The 23,902-nt window shown below is 40.5% G+C and overlaps 1 protein-coding gene across 7 annotated transcripts in view; it reads left to right on the forward strand.

The window, feature by feature from the left end:
• Positions 1-23,902, forward strand: part of FN1 (fibronectin 1) — an 81,559-nt gene that overhangs the window by 39,004 nt on the left and 18,653 nt on the right. For 2 of the 7 annotated variants that reach the window (XM_069733396.1, XM_069733397.1), the window contains exons 15-39: positions 832-1,008; positions 2,270-2,398; positions 2,479-2,568; positions 2,661-2,855; positions 3,568-3,840; positions 3,935-4,201; positions 5,216-5,310; positions 6,275-6,443; positions 6,531-6,617; positions 9,184-9,375; positions 11,344-11,616; positions 13,860-14,042; positions 15,214-15,303; positions 16,355-16,624; positions 16,707-16,823; positions 16,924-17,088; positions 17,226-17,381; positions 17,866-17,979; positions 19,521-19,790; positions 20,174-20,361; positions 21,545-21,632; positions 21,806-21,982; positions 22,087-22,176; positions 22,794-22,973; positions 23,176-23,265. In XM_069733396.1, the coding sequence (XP_069589497.1) occupies positions 832-1,008; positions 2,270-2,398; positions 2,479-2,568; positions 2,661-2,855; positions 3,568-3,840; positions 3,935-4,201; positions 5,216-5,310; positions 6,275-6,443; positions 6,531-6,617; positions 9,184-9,375; positions 11,344-11,616; positions 13,860-14,042; positions 15,214-15,303; positions 16,355-16,624; positions 16,707-16,823; positions 16,924-17,088; positions 17,226-17,381; positions 17,866-17,979; positions 19,521-19,790; positions 20,174-20,361; positions 21,545-21,632; positions 21,806-21,982; positions 22,087-22,176; positions 22,794-22,973; positions 23,176-23,265 (4,125 nt within the window). The remainder of the gene's footprint in view (positions 1-831; positions 1,009-2,269; positions 2,399-2,478; positions 2,569-2,660; positions 2,856-3,567; positions 3,841-3,934; positions 4,202-5,215; positions 5,311-6,274; positions 6,444-6,530; positions 6,618-9,183; positions 9,376-11,343; positions 11,617-13,859; positions 14,043-15,213; positions 15,304-16,354; positions 16,625-16,706; positions 16,824-16,923; positions 17,089-17,225; positions 17,382-17,865; positions 17,980-19,520; positions 19,791-20,173; positions 20,362-21,544; positions 21,633-21,805; positions 21,983-22,086; positions 22,177-22,793; positions 22,974-23,175; positions 23,266-23,902) is intronic. The other 5 variants (XM_069733401.1, XM_069733398.1, XM_069733403.1 and 2 more) reach the window with 3 other exon arrangements.

Here is a 23,902-nt window from a genome sequence, read left to right on the forward strand (position 1 = left end):
AAAAAAAAAGGATCAAAAAACGCATCAAAAAAGGACCAAAAAAAGGACCTGCGTTTTCTGCCAAGAGCTGCAGTTTTTTAAAAAAACAGTCCTGAAAAAAAAAAGGATGGAAATCCTGAACGTGTGAACATACCCTAAGACTACTTCAAAGAACAAAAAAATGGGTTTTCATGCTTTTGAATGTTTGGACACAAAGTTTTTGTTAAATAGTTTTATCATATTAACTCCACACAACAAGAAGTGTAGCCATATTGTTAAAAGCGACTAATATTCATTACATTCTTTTGTAATAAATGGTTCTTCTTAAGGGTATGTGCACACGTATTCTGAAGGACTGCGGATTTTTCCACAGCGGATGGAAAAACCGCAGTGCAAAACCGCTGCGGTTTTTCCTGCGGATTTATCGTGGTTTCTACTGCGGATTCCGCTGCGGCTTTACACCTGCAGTTTTCTATTGGAGCAGATGTAAAACCGCAGTGGAATCCGCACAAAGAATTGACATGCTGCGGAATGTAAACCGCTGCGTTTCCGCAGCATGTGCACTGCGGATTTCGTTTCCCATAGGTTAACATGGTACTGTAAACTCATGGGAAACCGATGTGGATCCGCAGCTGCGGAAACGCTGTGGATCCGCAGCAAAATCCGCAGTGTGTGCAGATACCCTAAATCTGAGCAAGAAAGCTTGAATGGTCACTAGAAACTGTGCCTGGAGTAATTGAATCAGTGTTTTACCTGGTTTTTAGTTTATTTTTTTTCTGAAATCCTATAAATTGTAGCCTGCAACACAACTGATGTATGCTTCATATAAATAAAATCTCTCTTAATTTCAAGGTCCAACACAAACCGGAGAAACCACTCGCCTTCCACCATTGGTGGCCACTTCAGAGTCTGTGACGGAGATCACCTCTAGCAGCTTTGTGATATCTTGGGTCTCTGCATCTGATACAGTCTCTGGGTTCCGTGTTGAATATGAGCTTAGCGAGGAGGGAGAAGAGAAGCGATATTTGGGTAAGTGTCTAATTTCTGTCCGAGTGTCATTACCGGACTAGTAGTGTGAAAAGTTCTTGGCTGGCATATCCTACTTTAAAGATTGTGGAAAAATACCTGAGATTTTTTATTTTGCAGGGGAGAGATGGGAGAAGTATAAAGTCATGAATATTTGGTTAAATAACTCTTCAGAATGTTCTCTGGTCGTAGTGATGGCACCGATCATGTACATGGCATCAGCAGAATAGAATGTGTTTCTTATACGTGAGCTGCAAAGGGTCATTCGTTTTTTATAAAGATTAATGCGGATGTTTGTCATTCATTATAATAAACCCAATGCAGTTTATCTGTAGTCTTGGCTCATCCTCTGCTTGTCTTCTGTGGGTGGCCAAATTTGGCCGGATTTATTTCCTTTACTTGTATAGCGCCAACGCATTCCTTACTGCTATATAGTCGGCATTTACATCCTCATTCATTTGTAGCCCAGGACAATAAATTTAGATTTTCATTAGACTAACTGGCAATGGACCGTTGAAAAGAAACCTGAAGACCTACCTCTTCTTACAAGCCTACAACCTGCAGCTCTGCCCTCACCTACTGTATCCTCACCCATCCCTTGTAGACTGTGAACCCTCGCGAGCAGGGTCCACTCTCCTCCTGTACGGCTTGGTGACTCATATTGTTTAAGATTATTGTTCTTGTTTTTTATTATTTATACCCCTTTTCACATGTAAAGCACCAATAAATACATTTTTATAATATTGTAGCCTCTACTAAATGTTAATAGCATGGATATGTATGCTCTGCTAGTAGATTATTGAATCTGCGTTGATTTGAGATATATTGTGGCCCAATGGTCCAGATATGCAGCAGTTTTTAGAAGCCTATGGACTTGTTAAAAACACAATTACCATTTAGAGGTTCCCACTTTTCTTTAGGATAGTGATTTAATATGTAATCTGTAGGGCTTTGATCTCTTAGCACTTTGTACGCATGGGCGACTGTGCCTGGTACTGCAGTTTGCTTAGTACATTTGAATGGGACAAGCCGCGGTACCAGGGACAGCCGAACATTCCAACAATGAAGACTATTGGGCACTTGCGAAAGTTCTGTGGCACCTTCATTGCACTGATTGTCTGGTGAGGTCTAATCCATATGAATCATTTTTTGGTCATAATTAGGATGGGCTATCAATGTTTGGAATTCAGGAGAACACCATTTTTAAGAGAAGAATATTTTCTTATAGAAAGTATTTTTCTCATGAAAACTTTTTTTATTGTAGATCTTCCAAAAACGACAACATCTGTTAACATCCCAGACTTGTTACCTGGCCGAAAATACAACATCAATGTGTATGAGATCACCCAGGAGGGTGAACAGAGCCTAATTTTGTCCACCTCGCAAACAACTGGTGAGTATGACCACCCATGTTATGTGAAAGATGGTTCTACTAATATTATGAGAATTTTATTACTTTTTTTTATCTTTTAGCCCCTGACAGTCCCCCAGACTATACCATTGAACATGTTGATGACACTTCTATTGAAATCACCTGGACCAAACCTCAGGCTCCTATCACAGGTGAGACCTTTGCTGCCAGTTTGGTACACATAGTTTACATTAGCCTTTGATGCTGGCTTGGTAAGGATTAATTGGGTTTCTTGCTTCTTTAGGCTACAGAATTGTCTACGCTCCTACTGTCGAAGGCGCTAGCACAGAGCTTATCCTGCCAGACACTGCAACTTCCGTGACTCTCACCGACCTCTTTCCCGGCGTTGAATACAACATTACAATTTATGCTGTAGAGGACAGCCAAGAAAGTGCGCCTATAGTCTTCCAAAAGGAAACCACAGGGACCCCACAAACTGGTAAAGGGCACAGCATGAATATTTTTGTTGATAGTAAATTTGTTTATGCTCAGGGCTAGAAACTCTAGACCGGACATTTCAGCAGTATGTGTATATATAAATCTATATTGCCAGGAACAACATGCAAATATCCCTGTTCAAAGCTTATTTTTGATATATTGAAGGTAAACTTCCTAGGCTTTACTAATTCTGCCTAGATTTCCAAAATCTAATTTTTTTTTTTTTCATAGTTTAACTTCTTAAGGAACTCGAGGCAGTCTGCCAAATATAATACATATCCACTAACACTCCTTCTTCTTCTCCTGTCCATGTAGGTGGTGAATAAATGTCTGGAGGAGCAGAAGGGTTTTTATTCTATTAGCTAATATGTAGAGAGAAATAGAAAAATATTCCATGTAGCCTGAATGTTTTTCTAACTTTATGCCAGAGCAGAAGATGTAGGAGTGCAGCTTTGGCTCTGAATTTACAGTTAATCTAGTGTAAAGTTCTGTAACTGGAAAGCTACTTAATGGCCAGAGAGCCTGGATTATTCCTAAATGGAGATTTTTTTTTTTCCAAAATTATGTTTACATAGATTGAAATTATGACGTTTGATAATTTTTCAAAACTTTATTTTTTTTTTTCCTCTCCAAATTTGTAACCAGCATCGCATAGAGGGCAATGAGGATGCTTAATGATTAAGTGATCTTTTTCCATTGCATTTTTTATGCAGTAATTGTTCCAGCACCCACTGAACTGCAGTTGCTCGAAGCATCTGATGTAAAGATCGTAATCTCATGGAACGCCCCACCAAGTGATGTTTCTGGGTACCGTGTTGTGGTGGCACCAAGCAGTTCTCCAGATCAAGAGCCTTACACCCTACCAGTCAGCAGAAGCACTTTTGCAGAACTTGTCAATTTGCATCCAGGAACCAACTACAGATTTAAAGTTTATGCAGTCAGTCGTGGACAAGAGAGCGAGCCGCTTGTGGGCGAGTTTCCAACTAGTAAGTTTATGATTTTGCTCAATTATTTATTCATTCTATATATAAACACTCAACAAATTCTCATTTTCGTTGTATCTAAACTTTACACATCTAGAATTGGATTCTCCTCGTGATTTGAACTTTGAGGACTTGACGGAATCTTCGGTCCTTATCATCTGGACCGCTCCTCGTTCTCAGATCGGGCGCTACCTTCTTTCCCTGGGTCAGACTCGTGGAGGTCAACCTACTCAGTTTAACGTGAATTCCCCTGCAACAAGTTATAAAATTAAAAATTTGCAGCCTGGGACGGAGTATACAGTCTCTCTGATTGCCCTAAAAGGAAACCAGCAAAGTAACCCAACTACCGGAATATTCTCAACCTGTAAGTATAAAAAATTAATTAATTTTAATATACTAAAAATATTAGTATAGATCGATCTTATTGTCTAATAAAACTTTTCTGTTTATAATTTTTATTTACTCTTTAATAGCGCCATTAGTTTCCACAGTGCTTTAAAGACAGCATCATTGTCCCCATTGGTGCTCACAATCTAAATTCCCCATCTGTCTTTCGAGTATGGGAGAAAACCCAGTCAAAAACCAACTCCTTGGTTGGATTTGAACCCAGGACCCCAGCGCTCAAAATCAACAGTGCTAACCAATGAGCCACCATGCTGCCTCTACCGCTTGATTTCTTACTGGTGTGTTTTCTATCCTTCAGACCCATATAACAGTTCCTAAAATCTGTTTAGGTAGAACAGCTTGGTTCAGTGTTAATCAGATAAGCCTTTCTAGGCAGCGACAAGGCATCCTCTGTACCTGGGCTATGAATCCGTTACACACCTCTTCTGTCTTACTCCTGCTACTTATGTGCAGCAATGAAGGGTTAAACCAGATAGTATTCTAGGAATGTATCACTGTCCAGCTAGGAAATCTCCAAACGCTTTCTTGGGTCCTCTTACCAGACTCTCACATTACACTTTTCATTTCTAATTTGCTCCTTTAGTTTGATGTTTTGCATGTATTGATATTGAAACACCACTTGACTGTCCTTCAAATAGCTGAGTGGGTTACAGATTTGCCAGGCCTGTTGGATGTGAAAAGCAAAGCGGAATATTTTGTGATCTTGGCAGCGATTGAGTAACCACTTCAAGCGGTCAGCCGGATGTAGGTTCAAGCGAATGAGGCCTTGTTGAGCTAACCTCATGAGACTCATAAGAGCGGTCGGAGCACAGACTCTGAGAACAGACTGCAGTAAACATCCCCTACAATCCCCCTGGGCTTAATCTGTGTGGTGGGTTTATATATGCATAGCTACAGAGAGGGGGGAAAGGAGTATAAATTTCCCTGAATAGATCTTTTTACACTTTCTCCTGGCTTTTTTTCCCATTTGTAGTGGAACCTGTGGGATCAATCCCTCCTTACAGCACTGAAGTTACAGAGACCACCATAGTCATTACTTGGACTCCTGTCCCCAGGATTGGATTTAAGGTATAAGACCGAGGCTTGTCAGTCCACGCTTGCTCCCAACATGTATCCACATGATATATGAATGAGGTTCTCTTCACAGAATAGCACTTATACTGACCACCCCTGTGGGTGCTGTTCCAGCGGTGTCTGCACTAGAGTTAAAATGTGAAATCACGCGACCTCTGCCCCCAATCGGAGTTGGCTTCTCTTTCCACCTTCAGACGAATCTGACATCAAGAGGAAACCAGATCTGCGGCTGACTGCTCGCTTACTCTTGATGTTTGATACGTTCGAAGGCGGGGAAAGAAGCCGACACCGGTTGGACACAAAGATCCTGTGACCACAATGTGACGCAAGTGCTGACACCGCTGGAACAGTGTTAGGATCGGAGGTCCGTAACAGTGTGGTTGTTTTACTGGGGCAAACATGCTAATTGAGAAAGGGTTGTCCGAGTAGTGGACAGCCCCTTTTAACTGTGGCATTTGTCATTCATAAGCTAAAATGTATCCGTTTAACCCTATATGTCAAGAAAAGTTTATACCCTATTTGCTTAATGAATGCCTGTGAGTGAAGTATGCTTTTTAACAAACTGTAATGGAAAGTGTGTTTAATTGTGAGGCTTTCCAGTATACTCCATGTGATGGGGTATAAATCCTCATCTACCATAGTGACAAAGTAACACTGCTAACTCCACATTCACTCTTCTGTTTTTCAATTTTTTTTAATTTCACTATCAGCAAAAAGAAAATTTTGTGTCTTTTGTATGTTAAAAAGTAGCTTATTCTAAGTCAATCATGTCACACAACTGATAGTCAACTGAAATACCTGAATTGGTGGTCTATAAAATCTATTATAAATATTTATATACTTTGTTTTTTTTTAACATGCTTTCATTTAGGAGGGTGGTAAGTATTATGTGATACTGGGTTTTGATCCTTGCAACAAAATTTAACGGCTTTAACTTTGCGACATTTCATTTTACTAGTTGGACGTACGTCCGAGCCAAGGCGGCGAAGCGCCCAGAGAAGTTATCTCTGAGTCCGGCAGCATTGTCATCTCTGGCCTGACCCCAGGTGTTGAGTACACCTACAGTATCTCTGTTCTGAAGGATGGTGAGGAAAGTGAATCTCCTATCACAAAGTCTGTGGTGACACGTAAGGATAAGTGATTTCTTTATATATTTGTTTTAGCCTTGTTTTTTTGCAATGTAATTGTAATTTTGTTCCTTTCATTTATAACAGCCCTCTCCCCTCCAACAAACCTGCGTATCCAGCCAAGTCCAGATTCTGTTACTTTGACAGTCTACTGGGACAGAAGTACATCTCCAGGTAATGGCTTGGCTATTTCTGTCATGAATCATCTACTTTAAAGTGGTCTAATTTATAGAATATCCACAGTTTATTCTGTAAATACCAGATGGAGGTCCTGTATATTGAAAGAAGTGGGATCCCATAACCCCTGTTGGTAACTCAGTGACCACTTGCGGTCTTGTGTGCTTCTCTCTAATAACCCGTATTGGAGCTCTAGAAAAAGTTCTCTTTGGGTAACACCCTTAGGCTTTTTAATGGAAAAATGGCACGGTTGAACACTGCTTGCATCTTTAAAACCGAATTCACCTGTTCGTGTTTGCACCATACAATACATGGATGTAACATGCCTGACATCTGTACCGCTTGTTTAAAATGAGGACCCACCATCATTAGAATTGTCGAGTTGGTCCACAAATTGGACGACGCATTGGACAGAGCGGTGGTGTTTTTTTTTTTTTTTGTTTGTTTTTTTTTTAATTGCTCTGCAAATGAAATGATTATGTGAGAAGCTACGTAGCTATATGTATATCTCTATTTTAGTGTGGGAAAATATGTATTTAATACACTGCTGATTTTTTAACATTTTCCCACCTACAAAGAATAGAGAAGTCTTGATACCAATCAAATTCCTCACTATATTCCAAGGGATCCCTTCCAAACATCATAAGACTACTGGAGGAAAAAAGGAGCACTGATCCAATATTTAAAAATTCAATGCAAATAGTTTATTATATTTATAACATAACATACATACATAAACTATGGATAACATAATATTAAGGGACATAGCACAAAAAACAAATATTGCACAATGGACATCACTGGGTCGTGTTCAAACTGGATGGACTACAAAATATTGGCTCCCTAGGTGAAAGCAATATATCTATAAGGCATTAATAAATATCTACCGTAAATGCTCACCAAACTATATAAATGTCCATCCATCAGCCTAATAGCCAAACTACCAGCCAGCAAGAATTCTGGCTCACAGACCTGTTAGTTTTTCTTTAGAACCCTTTTTACTCTGCACTCATTACCTGTATTAATTGCACCAGTTTGAACTCGTTATCTGTATCAAAGACACTTGTCCACACTTGATCACACTCCAACTTCTCCATCATGGCCAAGAACAAATAGCTGTCTAAAGACACCAGGGATAAAATTGTAGACGTGCACAAGGCTCAGAAACAGGACAATAGGCAAGCAGCTTGGTGAAAGGCAACAACTGTTGGTGCCATTATTAGAAAATGGAAGAAACACAAGATGAGTGTTTGGAGGAAGGAGGAGGAGTACATACCCAAGAACACTGTCCCAAACGTGAAGCATGGTGGGGGAAACCTCATACTTTGGGTGTGCTTTACTGCAAAGAGACAAGATGACTGCACTGTATTGAAGGGAGGATGGATGGGGTCGTGTATAAAGAGATTTTGGCCAACAACCTCCTTCTGTCAGTAATAGCATTGAAGATGGGTCATGGCTGGGTGTTCCATCATGACAATGATCTGAAACACACAGCCAGGGCAACTAAGGAGTGGCTCTGTAAGAAGCATTTCAAGGTCCTGGAGTGTCCATGCCAGTCTTCAGACCTGAACCCAATAGAAAATCTTTGGAGGGAGCTGAAATTCCATGTTGCCCAGCGATGGTGTCAACAACAACAAATGTCACAACTGTCTGTTGTGCTTAAAGGGACACTGTCACCTGAATTTGGAGGGAACAATCTTCAGCCATGGAGGCGGGGTTTGGGGGTTTTTGATTCACCCTTTCCTTACCCGCATGCTGGCTGCAATATTGGATTGAAGTTCATTCTCTGTCCTCCATAGTACACGCCTGCGCAAGGCAAGATTGCCTTGTGCAGGCATATAACACGGAGGACAGAGAATGAACTTCAATCCAATATTGCAGCCAGCATGCAGCCAGCGGGTAAGGAAAGGGTGAATCAAAAACCCCAAAACCCCGCCTCCATGGCTGAAGATTGTTCCCTCCAAATTCAGGTGACAGTGTCCCTTTAACTTGTAATTGCTCTGCAGTGAGATGAGAGCAGGGCATCACTACATCTCACACAGGAGTAAGCCAGAACAGGCAGGCTGCTCTAAGCTATGGTGGGACGTATTCTTCTTTCCTTATTTTTATTGCTGCTCACTTATGATTGGTCAACATCATACAGGCAGAATAAGTACACGCCACCAGTGAAAACTGTCCTGTTGGACAACTTTTTTTTTTTTACAAAAAATTTAAGTGGATGTCAACTCTAGGTGCCCCATACTTTGATTGCTAATATCTGCAACTGAGAGACGATATTTAAAAAAAAAAAAAAAAAAAAAAAAAAAAAGTTTATTCTAGTTCGCAGCCTCTATATCATTGTGTCCATTTCAACATGAAAAAAATTAGTGAAAGGTCCTTTCTTTTTCGAATAAAGGTCTGAGAACCCTTGACTTCCAACTAGGTGAGGTTCCTGTGGATATGCCATCAGTGCTTATTTTGTAAATGAGGGATATTTCGTGTTTCTGCTTTAGGTGATCTCTCTAAAGGCGGCTTCTAAGGAAAATAAGGCAACTAAAATAATGTTTTACTATTTTCTCCTTAGGCATCACAGGGTACAGAATAAGCTCCTCTCCCACAGATAGGCAGCAAGGATACCCCACTGAGGAGGATGTTGATGCAAGGCAGACCGCTTTCACCTTTGAGAGCCTTAGTCCTGGTGTGGAATATAATATCAGTGTCTATGCAGTAAAGGGAGATGAAGAGAGTTCTCCTCTTTCCAAAATTGTTACTCAAGGTAATGCTGAAATATTTTGTGCCTTTTTGTTTCTTTACGGTTTGAGGTATTGGCTAATGGGATTGATGAATTTGGCTCTTAACAAACCATTTCTTGCATCTACCTCACTGCTTTCAGCACACTGCTATAAAATCATTTTATCAAATGGTTTTGAACAGTCGGCCATGAGCACATGTAATATACAGACCAGATGGTCGAAGTCTTCATGGTCGTAGCATCTTAATGAGCAATTGATGTGCAAGTTGCTGACAAATACAATGTCTCCTTTACCGCATTTTTTGTAGAAATTGGTTTGCATGGATAATTGAAAGTGATGGTGTCACTTTGAGAAGTGTTAAGTTATAAAAAAACAACTTCTTGACAACAAGTCATTGTGTTCTTGAACATACTCCTAGTTTCCAGAAATTCTAATTCATTCCCATTTATATTTGCATTTCTATATGGCCTTGTCTTTATAGGGCTGGCTATGCTAGATGCACGTTTCTTGTCATTTTTACCTTTCACAATTTATATATTGTCTACATTACTGTGTATATATGTCGTCTATGTTTGAAGGGCTGACTCCACCTTTTTAAAACTGAATGGAAAAAGTATTAAGCCTGGAAACCGTGCAGAACACCAGAATTGCCACCCCCACCCCCACAACCATACCCCATATGTGGACAAACCTAACAAACCTAGTTTGGCGCTAAAGTCTATACTTTTAAGGGAGCAGTCAGGCGGCCTTCTAAAAAGGACCGAGATCGGGACACCGTGTACAGACTGGGTGGCGGCTCTCTCAACCCACACTTTCAGAATGACCTGCTGCTCTCTCACGACCCAAACGTGACCACTGCATAACAATACAAATGGCTCGTGCTTGGGTCAGGAGAACCTGCGGCCAGTCATTGTAATGCATTCTGATCTGTCTGCTTTATACGACCCTCTGACTGTGCCCAAATTGTAATGCCTGACATCTTGTAATGCCTGACATCTCAGAAGTAGAAATAGTTGATTTTAGGTGGACTTGTCCTTTAAGCATTAGTTTCTACCTTTACTAATATTTGCCGTTGCAGCTTTACCATTGCTATAGGATTGACTGCATTGCTCCAAGCCAAAACATGCCAATGTGTGTCTGGAGACTTTGATATTCCACAGTACTGTCTTAGTAGTTGCAAATGTGCACGACCTCTTTAACATTCCAGCATTCACTTGTATGGGGGACACCTAATGGTGCAGCAGAACATGCGCTGTAAATAATGGTGGTCAGTAGTCAGTTTTCCAGGCAAAGTCTTGGTTTATTTGCCTTCACATGTGGACATGGTTCAACGGTGCGCGTTCAACCTCACCATGGGGTCTCTCCCTTGAAGCCTTTAAGGAATAAAGTCCAGCATTCTGTAGTGTCTAGTAGTAGGTAGGAAGTGATAAGACTAAAATGAAAATACACTTTTGCAGCACATGTATAATTTATATCTATATATTATAATTTAATTGGGTGAGCAAGACAACATAGAGGTGTTTTCTTGCCATCATACTATGTCAGTGGAGGCAACTGATTTAGTGGGCACCATTGCTCCATTTATAGATGATTGATTTAATTTAGAAACTGCTCTTTAGTCATAAAGGTAAAAACCGCATCATTATATAGATCTTCTATTACCAATCTGAATCCAGTTGGAAATGCAGTGCATTAATTGAAACCTGCTACTTGCTTAAAATGTATTTTGCCAAACCAATTGCTTACAAAGTATATTGGTTGCACATGGTCCTTACATGTGTATATTGGGCTGTGGGTACTACCTGATCAAGCTTTGCAAATCTTAAGCATCAATTCCATTCAGTTTTTTTAATTTGAATCCGACACACTTTGAGTATCAATTGCTTTTCTAGTAATTACCTGTAATTGTGTGCAATCCTTGACTGACTTGCTTTGCTTCCTTTCTTGCATCCACCAATTTTTGCTTTTTTTGACATGCATCGCCCTGCCAGAAATTCCCCAGCTCACTGATCTAAAGTTTGTCGACGTAACTGACACGAGCATTGACCTGAGGTGGACTCCCATTAAGTCCCCCACCATTATTGGCTACCGAGTCACGGTGGTTGCTGCTGGAGAGTCTGTCCCCATCTACGAAGAATTTGTGCACCCCTCAGAGGGGTATTACAAGGTCTCAGGATTGGAGCCCGGCATTGACTATGAGATCAGCGTGATAACGCTCATTAACGGCGGAGAGAGTGCCCCGACCACAATCGTGCAACAAACCGGTGATTGTACACTCCTTGCAAATTTGCGAAGGCATGGCTCTAAGTGCTCACCAGCAGGACAGGCGCAGGGATGGGTTTGTTGCCTAGTTCGATGTCATCGGGTATAGCTAAAATTATAGAATAACTTCACCACTTGATAATGTGTGGTCTTAGCCTAACAAATATTAATGTAATTCAATCCGCACGAAGTTGCGAATGACACCCATGTGGTTTAACCAAAGATTGTCATGATTTAGTATTGCCTTCGCTTCGTTCTTGCCTGTCCATACTGGTGATCCACCTAGAGCTTTGTCCACTGTCAGCAGTGCATGAAACTTTGATAGTTCTGGCTGCAGCTTGGGATTTGGTCCAGTTTTCTGGAATAATTTAGTATATACACCTCTTTGGTTTTCAATTTAGATTCCATATTTACAGTGTAGTATATGCCATAAGAAAAGAGTCTTATGCCACTAGCATAGCACAGACCATTTTACAAGTTAGAGGCCTGCTGATCTAGTCATTGTAATTGATACACGTAAGGGGCATAGCTAGGTTTTTATTTGATGGAAGGTAAAAATTGAGGTCACTGCTCCAACCCTGTATCAAACTAACCTGGCATGTGACTCACCAGTCCACATAGTTAGGCCCTGGATACTGAGAAGCCTTTATATTTACAACATCACATATTAAATAATGCCAAAAAAGGGGAAATCTGCTCACCTGTCTGGTGCACTGCAAAAAGCCCTCTATATTAATATGGGTAGATCCACATAGAAGCCATCACTCGTGATTAAAAACATGAGTGCCAAAGAGCAGCAACAAAAATAATTAAACATATATAAAAATGGTAGAGAATGGATGCACGTCTAACTGGGCATCCAGGCAAATACAGTAGTTTCTGACCATTGCTTTCCTTGTTAAATATTTTTAATTATTTTTGTTGCTGCTCTTTGCCACTCATGTTTTTAATCTGAACAATAAACATAATTTTTTTTTTGGAATATTACGAGGGCTAGCTTCTTCATAAATCTACCCATAATATATTCCAATAAATAAACTCTAATTGAATCAAAAAGGTTCACATTACAACCTATTACTATTGTGAGCAAGTCTTGGTTCAAATTTATACGGTGCATTCTGCTGAATGTATATGCCTAGTTTGTAAAAAAAAAAAAAAAAATAGTATTCAGGTGTATATGGTGGCATACCTATAGACCAAAATGGGCAAGACCTGGTACAAGAAAAAAAAAAAGTTAATTTACTGCAAACACCCTTCAGTGAATAAATAGCAATACTTCATGAAAATAACATAGGATACTTAACATTAACATCCCGCCACGTCAAGGTGACCCTATTCGGAATGGTCCTAACCTCTAGCATTAATGCTAGATTCCGAACCTTAGTGACGTAAATACGAGTAAGGCCCAACTAATGGACACCCTTATTCACTTTTAAGTCATTTGACATGAGGTAATATTTTAATACTAAAGGTTGGGAGTGACCTGAATAGGGTCACCATGAAGTAGTGGGATAGCTTTTGTGTTTTGTTTTTTTAATCAAAATTATATTAACTAAGTATCCTGCACTATTGCTTTTTATTTACTGCAGGGTATTTGCATCATTTTTTTTTCTACACCTAAGTTGAAAAACAAAATGTGATACGGTTTTGAGGGCAAAGATAAAGTATTGATTTGATTTAAAAAAAAAAAAAATTATTTCATTCAATTTGCATTCAGTTAATTGATGAAAATAACACTTCAGTTTTTGAAAGCATTTTACTTTGACATTTTTTTTTAAACCACCTGCCTAAAACTTTTGCACAGTACTGTAACTTGGGAAATATGACTAAAGCATGGACTTAAACCTTTTTTATTTTTTTTTTAAAGTAAACCATATACAGTATCAGTTTGACATTGATGTAAAAAAACTGATCAAGCAGTAATCTTTTTATTTTTTTCCTTACTAAAATGTTTGCACAATTAGTCATTACAGTTACAGTAGAGAGTGACTGTAGAATCCAAAAATGTCCAACCTTCTCAATCTACCCCCAAACCTTTTTATGATGTATATAGGTGGATAGTACTTTTACACCTCACTCAATATAAATAAATCCAGCAACGGTTACACTTTTAAACTAATATGTAGGTAATACTCTTAGCATTACTTTTATATGTTAGCAATATAAGTGATGGTAATAATATATTGGGGTGCATGGTCAATGGAATGAATTGGTAACTTTCTTTTTCGTTGTTGCACACTTTTAGCTGTGCCACCCCCAACGCACTTGCGCTTCACCAACACTGGCTCTGACACAATGCGCGTCACTTGGGCGCCCCCAACATCCATCGCGCTTTCCAGTTTTATTGTGCGCTTCTTTCCAGTGAAGAAACCAGATGATATCACTGAATTGACCATTTCTCCATCTGACAACATGGTTGTCCTAACAAGTAAGATTGCACCTGAGGGTTGGGATGGGTTGTGAAATTTGACAAGACTACTAACTAGTGATGAGCGAATGCACTCGGACGAGGTGTTATCCGAGCATGTTCGGGTGATTATTATTTATTTATACAGCACCATTGATTCCATGGTGCTGTACATGAGAAGGGGTTACATACAAATTACAGATATCACTTACAGTAAGCAAACTAACAATGACAGACTGATACAGAGGGGCGAGGACCCTGCCCTTGCGGGCTCACATTCTGCAGGATGGTGGGGGGAAAAAGACAATAGGTTGAGGGTTGCAGATGCTCCGGTGTTGGTGAGGAGGCAGCGGGGTTAGTGCAGGCTGTAAGCGTTCTTGAAGAGGTGAGTTTTCACGTTCCGTCTGAAGGATCCAAATGTGGTTGATAGTCGAAAGTGTTGGGGCACAGAATTCCGGAGGATGGGGGATATTCGGGAGAAGTCTTCAAGGCGGTTGGGTGAGGAGCGAATAAGTGTGGAGGAGAGAAGGAGGTCTTGGGAGGACCAGAGATTACGTGAGGAAAGATATCGGGAGATTAGTTCAGAGATATATGGAGGAGACAGGTTATGGATGGCTTTGTAGGTCAGTATTAGTAATTTGAACTGAATACTGGGAGAGAACTGTCTTTGGCGTGCTCAAAAAAAAATATGTTCGAGTCCCCATGGCTACATGTCTCGCAGATGTTCGACAGCCACAACACATGCAGGGATTGCCTGTGTTAGCGGCTGTCTAACAACTGCGGGAACTCGAACATATTTTTCGTTTACGTCAAAGACACTCGGTTAGCACATGAGCCTGTTCGAGTAAAACCGTAACCGAGCACGTTCGCTAATCACTACTACTAACTATGTCTTTCCCATGTCTTCTATTTATAGTGCAGAGACTTTGTATCGAATTGTCCAGTATGAATATTTTCACACTTTAATCTGCTACGATTTTACGCCTATTTGTCAGAGCTACTACTTATTCCAGTACTGTAAGGACCGATTTAATATCTTTCTTTTCTTTAAGACCATGTTCCCAAGGGACGTTTTTAACACTGCGCTCCTGTATATCCACTGCGGATATCGCACTAAGGAAGTGCGAGGTTACATGTTTAGAAGGAAATATATGCTTCGGTTCTTAACTTTTTTTTTTCCTGTCTCTTGAAGATCTGTTGCCATTTACTGAGTATCAGGTCAATGTTCACTCTGTTTATGAAGAAAGAGAGAGCACGGAGCTGTCTGGAGTGCACAGAACAAGTAAGGATTTTGCATGATGGATTTATATAGTTTTAGTAACGTTAATTTAGTTTTGGAATCGCCTTGATAAGTTTACCACAATGTGTACCCAATATTTCAAAGCATTCATATAAAAAAAAAAATCAAACTATATAAATTGGCCATTGAGCTGTTCTTTTAGTGATCACAGAAACGGCCACCCAGTTTCCTAAATGTTGAATTTGCCAAGTGAAGCTCCTCTAGGGTCTAGTATTTTCACATCAAAACATGACCGTTTCCATCCTGGACCTTGGAAGCAAAGCTGGTGTCACAACAAATACTATGGTTCCTTTTCATCAAAGCAATTTCTGTTGTAAAGTTGCAAAATTTTGATGCAACTTGGAGTTATGCCAAAATATTGCAGCTTTTGTCGTTTCCACGCTGGTTAGCCCCCTTATCAAAACCATGAGAATCGCAAGTCTTTATGAATCGAGGCCAATATGTGTCAGGTAAAGCCTAGAATAAAACGTATTCTACAACTGCTTTTCTGTTGCGTTTAGATCCGGAAGTGACCCTTTTGGATAGGCCATGTTTACGCATAGGATTTTGTCTGGATTTAGGCATTTATTCCAGCAATGCTAATTTTTGTTCCCATTTACATGCTCCTGTAAAAATCCTAATGTTGTAGTATGTGCTTCAGACTTTAAAATCCACAACATGTTCATTATTGTTGTGGATTTTACATCCTTACGTCATGAATTGGCTTTATTGTGGCTAACCTGTGTGCAGATCTGCTGGCCAGTTCATGGAGAAGATCAATGTCAGTCATTCTTATGCCTCTGAAAAATCCAGGGTGGTTGTGCCTATGATAAATCTGTGCCAGGTGAAGATGGCCTTAGAAATTCCCCACCAAAAGTACTAGTGAAACTTTGTCAGAAATGAGTTGCATGAATGAATGTGTAAGAGTTGCATGGATTAGCTACGCACCATGAGGAATGGTATGTAATTCATTAACCTAAAGATATCATTGATAGTTTTTTGGGGACATAAATGTTTCTTAACTTAGAAATTCTTATTTTTGTGCTTTGTGTAGCTTTGGACTCCCCAACTGGAATTGACTTTTCTGAAATCACTACCAACTCCTTTACTGTACACTGGATTGCTCCTCGTGCTACCATTACTGGATATAAAGTCCTATACCAGTTGGAGAGCGTAAGTGGTCATCCAAGAGTGGAAAGAATCCCACCTTCTCGCAACTCGATCACCCTTACTAACCTCATCCCTGGCTCTGAGTATGTCGTGAGCATCATTGCTGTCAGTGGTTCTCAGGAGAGTACACCTCTTGTAGGGCAACAAGCTACTGGTACGTGTGTGGATTTTTAGAATATTGCTGTTTTTATAAGTAATTTTTTATCCTTCACGAAGTGTATAATTTTGTTTTTTAGTGTCTGACATCCCAACTGATCTACAGGCAACATCTTCATCCCCTAATTCCATCACTGTCACCTGGGATGCACCTGCCGTCAATGTGCGTTACTATAGAATTACTGCCTCCGAGGACGGTAAGATACTATTGAGTGTAAAATCTTTTGTGATGCGCGACACACCCACACATCAATTTTTGTTTTTTTTTATAAAATGTTTTATTTTTGCTCATAACAGGAGGTCAGGGTCCAGTTCAGGAATTCACGGTGTCTGGAATTTCCAATTCTGCAACTGTACATAACCTGAAACCAGGCGTGAGCTACACGATTACTGTATACGCTGTCACCGGCCGAGGAGACAGTCCTGCAACCAGCAAACCCGTCACTATCATATACGCCACAGGTGATGTACCAAATATGCTACTTGGTGCTCTGATCTACTGTATGAAAAGCTCTTGTTGTGAGTGTGCAAAGGAGCTGCAAAAAGTCATAAAGGGTTTTAAATGTAATTTCTTTTTTTTTTCTTTAAAAAAAAAAAAGGCGTAGAACAACCCAAAGAGATGAAAGTCACTGAGGTCCAGGATGAAAGCATCCATGTAAGATGGACTCCACCTCCAGGCCCTGTCACTGGGTATAGAGTCACCAGTGTACCCAAAAGTGGTCAGGGTGAGACCGTTTCACAAATTGTACCTTCAGGTAAGATTTTGGTGCTGCAAAAAAATGTGTGTTTTATATATAGATGTGTGTGTGTGTGATCCAAGCTAGTGTGAATGGGTGCCAACCAAAAAAGCATATAACCTGAAAAACGATTAAGGTTGCACCATGATATACCAAGTATGATTACTCTAGAACATTGGAACTGCTATAGACAATGGGGTAAAAATGTACGATGTAATTAATACATGAAATATTCATCTGCAATATTGCTATGAAAATACAGTAAAAACAGAAGGCCTAGATTGCCCAATATATGCAAGCCCAACTGCCACGTCAAGGCGTACAATATAATATTGCTGTGTGTTAGTTTATTTTCACGCTTCGTTAATGGTGACTTTTTACATTCAAATAAGTGCTAAAAGTGGTGGTCTTTGGAAAATGGAGTTTTAATGAAATGTCTCCTCCAAACTTTTCAAAATTATTTTTCTGTATTTTAAATACTAACCCTACACTTTTTTTACAGATCAAACTGAAATGACCATTGTGGGGCTTCAACCAACTGTTGAGTATGTGGTCAGCGTGTACGCCCAGGGTATAAATGGAGAGAGCGAGCCCCTTGTGGAAACTGCCGTTACCAGTGCGTATCCACTTTCTGTATTTTGTTTTTTTAATTCTTGGATATTTATTGATAACCAGTTGTGATTGTTTTATGATTTTTGGTGCTTTTCCTCTTTTTTTTTTTTTTTTTTTTTTTTACCCTTCGCTGCCTAAGGATTCTACTTTATGCCCAGATCATAGAAAAAGCTTGATTTATGACCTTTTCTAGACAGGACTGATGGACAAAAATCGGTCAACCATTTTGAAGTGACATGGTCGGCAGACACACCTACTGGACATTGCTTTTTACTAATTGCTTTTAGTAGTAATGCAATAGTTCAAATCATTAGTTGCAGTATGCAAATGCATAAAGTGCTTTTAACTCTTTAATTGCCGTATCATTTAGAAAATAATTGCTTCATTCTTGCTGCCAGCTGATTTGCAAAATTTAAAGGGAACCTGTCACCTGAATTTGGCGGGACCGGTTTTCGGTCATATGGGCGGAGTTTTCGGGTGTTTGATTCACCCTTTCCTTACCCGCTGGCTGCATGCTGGCCGCAATATTGGATTGAAGGTCATTCTATGTCCTCTGTAGTACACGCCTGCGCAAGGCAAGATTGCTACTACGGAGGACAGAGAATGAACTTCAATCCAATATTGCAGCCAGCATGCAGCCAGCGGGTAAGGAAAGGGTGAATCAAACACCCGAAAACTCCGCCCATATGACCGAAAACCGGTCCTGCCAAATTCAGGTGACAGGTTCCCTTTAAGCTCAATAATTTATTTTTTTTTTTATAGCAATTTTATATCTGATGGTTCTAATCTCCATCTGCACTTCTAATTATTTAAAAGAAACTAGTTTATTTAAATGGGGTCTCCTCTAGTTTGATAGTGGGCGACCGACAACTGGCACCCCCAGCAATCAGCCATTGGTATAAACAATATACAGAGCAGAACACTATAGATCCATCTCACTAATTACTGGTTGCTCCCGATGTTGCAGATCTGCTCCTTTTTTATCCATGCTTCACTGGCATTGTTGAAAAACTGAGCAATATGATAAATTGCCTTTCTGACATGTCCATATAATAGACTGCTTTCTAGGATTTCACTTCCTAACAACCAGACTGTTAATATAATACACCTTTTATGGTTTCCTTCACACATCTTTGCTGCTGGGAAAAACGGACACGTAAGCATCCCCATAGGTTATAATGGGTACTTAAGGGAGCTGTAAAAAAAAAAAAAAAAAAAAGTGAAACCACATGGACGTGTGAAGGAGGCCTCAGTGAATGATATTTTGCCAGCAGAAAAGGGTAGTGCTATTTAGCAGCGGTTGACCCCTGTTATTGCAGGTCTCACCCTATGATTATTGGGCTTTTCCACATATTTTGGATTGTTAATTGCTTTTACATGTAGCAAAAATCGCTGATTATGGAAGGGTTGACCTGCTCACTGCCGGATGGTGGAGCATGGCACATGCCGCCTGTGGGTGAATCGCCTTCCTCTCCTGATGCTTTTCTTCTGCTGCTTATTTTTTTTTTTGCTGCTAACTGCTTGTATGATTAATTTGCCTGACAGACGTTGACCGACCCAAGGGACTGGTATTCCCAGAAGTGGGAGTGGATTCAATCAGACTGACTTGGGAGGTGCCAGAAGGGCAGGTTACTGGTTATCGAGTGACCTACGCCAGCCCTGAGGATGGAGTCAGAGAGTTGTTTCCTGCGCCGGAGTCTGATGATGACACTGCAGAGCTGCACAGTCTCAGGCCGGGCACAGAGTACACTGTGAGCATCGTGGCATTGCACGATGACATGGAAAGCAAGCCCCTGATTGGAGTCCATAGTACAGGTATCCGGGACGCATGGCATGAACCTTGTGTCCACCTCATGTTGGCCTTCTTCAATCCTCTGCATTGCCATTCACTTGAAGATACCTCTTTGTGTCTCACCACCGTCCATATCTTTTTCATAGTCACCTTGTTTGCAAGAGTTTGTCTTTAATTATCACAGATAATGTGACATTTAGTGCAACCATGATGGTGAGCCTCTAAGTGTCTGTCCGAGGTGGTAGCTAAAATGTAAATTTGATTGTTACTTCTTGACGTTGCACTGCATGCTGTTTTATGCATGGTCTTTTTTTTATTATATATATATATATATATATATATATATATATATAATTATACTGTGTATATATAGCCTATTTTAATAATTTGGTATTTTACTTTGCAGCAATACCTGCTCCAACAAATCTTCAGTTCTCTCAAGTGACCCCAACTGGCCTTACATTGAGCTGGCATGCACCTAATGTCCAGCTCACCGGGTACCGTGTGCAGGTGAATCCTAAGGACAAAACTGGGCCCATGAAAGAGATTGATTTACCTGCTAGTACAACAGTCACCTCCATTACTGGCCTCATGGTGAGTTTCCGCTGGTTGCAAGGAAATTGCACTCATCAGCTGTATATAAAATTATATTTTACTTCTTTATCTCAGACACTTGCACACCAGGGCCAATATTATAGGAGGCCAGGTAACGTAGACTGGAGGCAAAATAATGCGTACCTAGAGGGAACTTGAGCGAGCATACGGATGAGGTTGGAGTCACACTAGAATATAGCATCAGATGCGATATGCTAGTGACACTCTGCAAATTGTTTTTTTTTTTTTCTCATACCAACTTGGCATGAGAGAATTAAACGCTAGTCTTCACTACTCCATAGTATAACTTTGGCGTGAGTGCTGTCATATGAAACATCGGATAACACTCATCACATTATACAAGGTGATTGATGCTTGTTTAATCCCTATTCAGAATGGCTAACACAAAGCATCGTCCTGCCTCTATACAGCATGCATGTTCTCGGCAGCACACCCTATCAAATAACGATGACTTAATGGCTTACTTGAACGATCCAATCCTAGTTGATTGGCAGCACGTTTACCCATGCCAGTGATCAGTAACAAGCAATCATAAGAATACTCATTTCCCATCATCGGACCCTGTGAAAGGGCTTTAATGGGGTATTCCCATCACCAAGATCCTTTCCCAATATGTAGTTGGTGTAAAAATAATATTCACCAATGCCTCCAAGTAAAAATGTAATCTAGTTTTTCTGATTCGCTATGTCTTTCTTCAGATGCAGGCATTGCAGGACTTTAGGTATACAGTACATGGTTATGACACCTGGCTGTCACCATGTAACCATGGATACCTAAGGTCCTGCAATGCCTGCACATGAGGAAAGCGAAATAGCGAATCAGAAACTATACTACATTTCTAATTGGAGGGATTTGCATTCATTCTCTTTTCTGTGAAAACAAATCTATTTTCTACCTAATGGTGTTTTTACTTTATACTCCACATATCCAGTTTCCTACCAAACTCCCGCAGAACCTAACAAGATTCTTGCCACTTTACAGTATGAAAAGCAAATTGATTCCAGCTCGTTTATGGCTGCAAATATATTGGCGCTAGTGTTCATGATAATTCTTCATTGTCCCTTGTTCAAGTGTATTCATATTTCCATAGAAAAATATTAGATGTATATAATCTTCGATATTGTAGTGACTTTTTTTTGTTGTTTTTCTATTTTATTAACAGGTTGCTACCAAGTATGAAGTGCATGTATATGCTATTAAGAATGGACTAACAAGTCTCCCACTGCAAGGCACAATCTCTACCCTTGAAAGTAAGAATCAAGGTGCTTTCACTGATAGTCCGTCCCCCTTCCCCTCTCAAATTCTCCAAAACAGAGGACAGAACCCTCACTATCTATTCTTAAACCTGGGGGAAAAAATTTCCTATCACTTTTAAAACTTTTGTTCCATGACTGATTTAATTAGTTGCCGTATCTGTTCTTAGATATCAGTCCACCTCGTCGTCCTCGTGTTACCGATGTTACAGAAACCACAGTCACCCTTACTTGGCGCACAAAGACAGAAACCATCACCGGCTTCCTGATTGAGGCAGTGCCTGCTGGGGGTCAGACTCCTATTCAGAGGGTGATCAAACCTGACGTTAGAACCTACACGGTCACAGGTAAGGTTACATTGCTGGTGGGATCGTGTCTGCTTTGTGTAGGGTATGTTTGGCCTAATGTACTGTAGAGCCTCAACTTCTCATGAGCTCTTCTTATATCTTAGGACTGCAGCCTGGCACAGACTACAAGATCTACCTGTACACCATCAATGACAATGCCCGCAGTTCCCCTGTCAGTGTAGATGTAGCAACAGGTAAGGGCCCTCTTACAGTAGCTGACCGGGGCTGTTAAATGACTGCTGACCTGTTAAGTCAGGCCGATAACACATCTGTGCACACAGAACGCTCGTTGAAATGATCGTTCTGTGTGCAAAAATGTAATGTTCTTGCTTAAAAATGCACAGATGTGGCTCATTTTGCTGATTGTGGGCCTGTTTAGACACGGTGATAATTGTGAATGAGCTTTCGTAGGATATCTTGTTTCCACGATTATCGGCTTGTTTAACGGACCTTCAGAGTTGGTACAAATCGATTCTCACAAATCGTTGCATTGGCCACAATAGTTGGTCTATTACATTGCACTGGAGAGAGGAAGAACCGCGTCTTGCCTGCAGATGTCCATGTCTCTTCTTTTGCTTCGCTGGCCTGGGCATCATCATAGTCCTGATGTGACGCACTTGTGATGTTGAACCAGGCTGGTTAATCAGAAGGACCACAGATATCTGCAGGTAAGAGCCTGTTCTCCCTGTTCCGTCCAGCAGCCACAGACCGGCCAACTCCAGTAGTGAGTTACTTTCCCATTTTCTTTATTTTTATATTGTTGCTTTTTCTCATTTTAGAAACTTCTTAACTTTAAACTGTTATTTTACAGCTGTAGACAGTCCTTCCAATCTGCGCTTTCTGACCAGCACACCCAACTCCCTGTTATTCTCCTGGCAACCTCCTCGCTCCCGTATTACAGGATACATCATTAGGTATGAGCGAGTGGGTGGAGTGCCTAAAGAACATCAGCCTCGCCTTCCAGCGGGAAGCACTGAAGCCACCATCACTAGTGAGTAACATTGTCCTTATCACATGGTTCTCAAACTTGTAACTCATGCTGTAACGTCCCGTTTCTGTGCACCCATATTTATCTCATTACCTTTTGTAATACGTGGATATGCAGTGAAGACGCGGAAATTGGTCCTGGGCTCAACTGAATACACGCGTTGTTGTAATGTTGTATCTTTTATTTTATCGTCTTCTTTTATCAGACTTGGAGCCTGATGTAGAATACATCATCTATGTCATTGCTGTAAGGAATAACCAGAAGAGCGAGCCTCTTGTTGGCCGGAAGAAGACAGGTATTTCATCTTCGCCCTCTTCTGAAAGTAGCGTAGATGCAGCGCTGTCATCCCCTTCACCAAAAGTACCATGGTGGCCCCACCACCCTCAGCCCTCTACAAAAGTGGCACACACTGTGGTGGGAAATAGCCAGTACTGCTGATTTATTTAAAGGGGTTGTCCCACGAACAAAAGTTCATTTTTAAGCAATAATTTCCACAATTGGATGTGTTCCTATGCCGACATAATCTTATAAATGTGCCCCTGCTGTGTACTGAGTAATGGCCGTGTCTGACCGTACAGGGACAAGGTCTGATGATTCCACAGCTCCTGGGCAGGGAAGGAAGCAAGAGTATACAGACATTACAGCATGGGATCACAGCTGTATCCCCAATGCTTACTGTAACGTTCCCATAGGACCCCATCACCATGAGGAGACAAATGTGTTCATGCCTGCATCTTGCATACCCTTTTTTTTTTTTTTTTTTTTTTTTTTTTTATACTCTGCTGCAGCATTTTAGAGAAAAATATACTGTAAAAGCCGCTGAGGACCAAGATCGCGCTAATAGATTAGTCTGATAGGCAGGTCCCAGGTGGCAGGTTTCTGCATTTTGGTGGGAGTGGGTGATAATTGGCCCAAATACATAAAAATGCCGT

The sequence above is a fragment of the Ranitomeya imitator genome, chromosome 7, assembly GCF_032444005.1.
Source record: "Ranitomeya imitator isolate aRanImi1 chromosome 7, aRanImi1.pri, whole genome shotgun sequence".
In the NCBI taxonomy this organism is placed as follows: domain Eukaryota; kingdom Metazoa; phylum Chordata; class Amphibia; order Anura; family Dendrobatidae; genus Ranitomeya; species Ranitomeya imitator.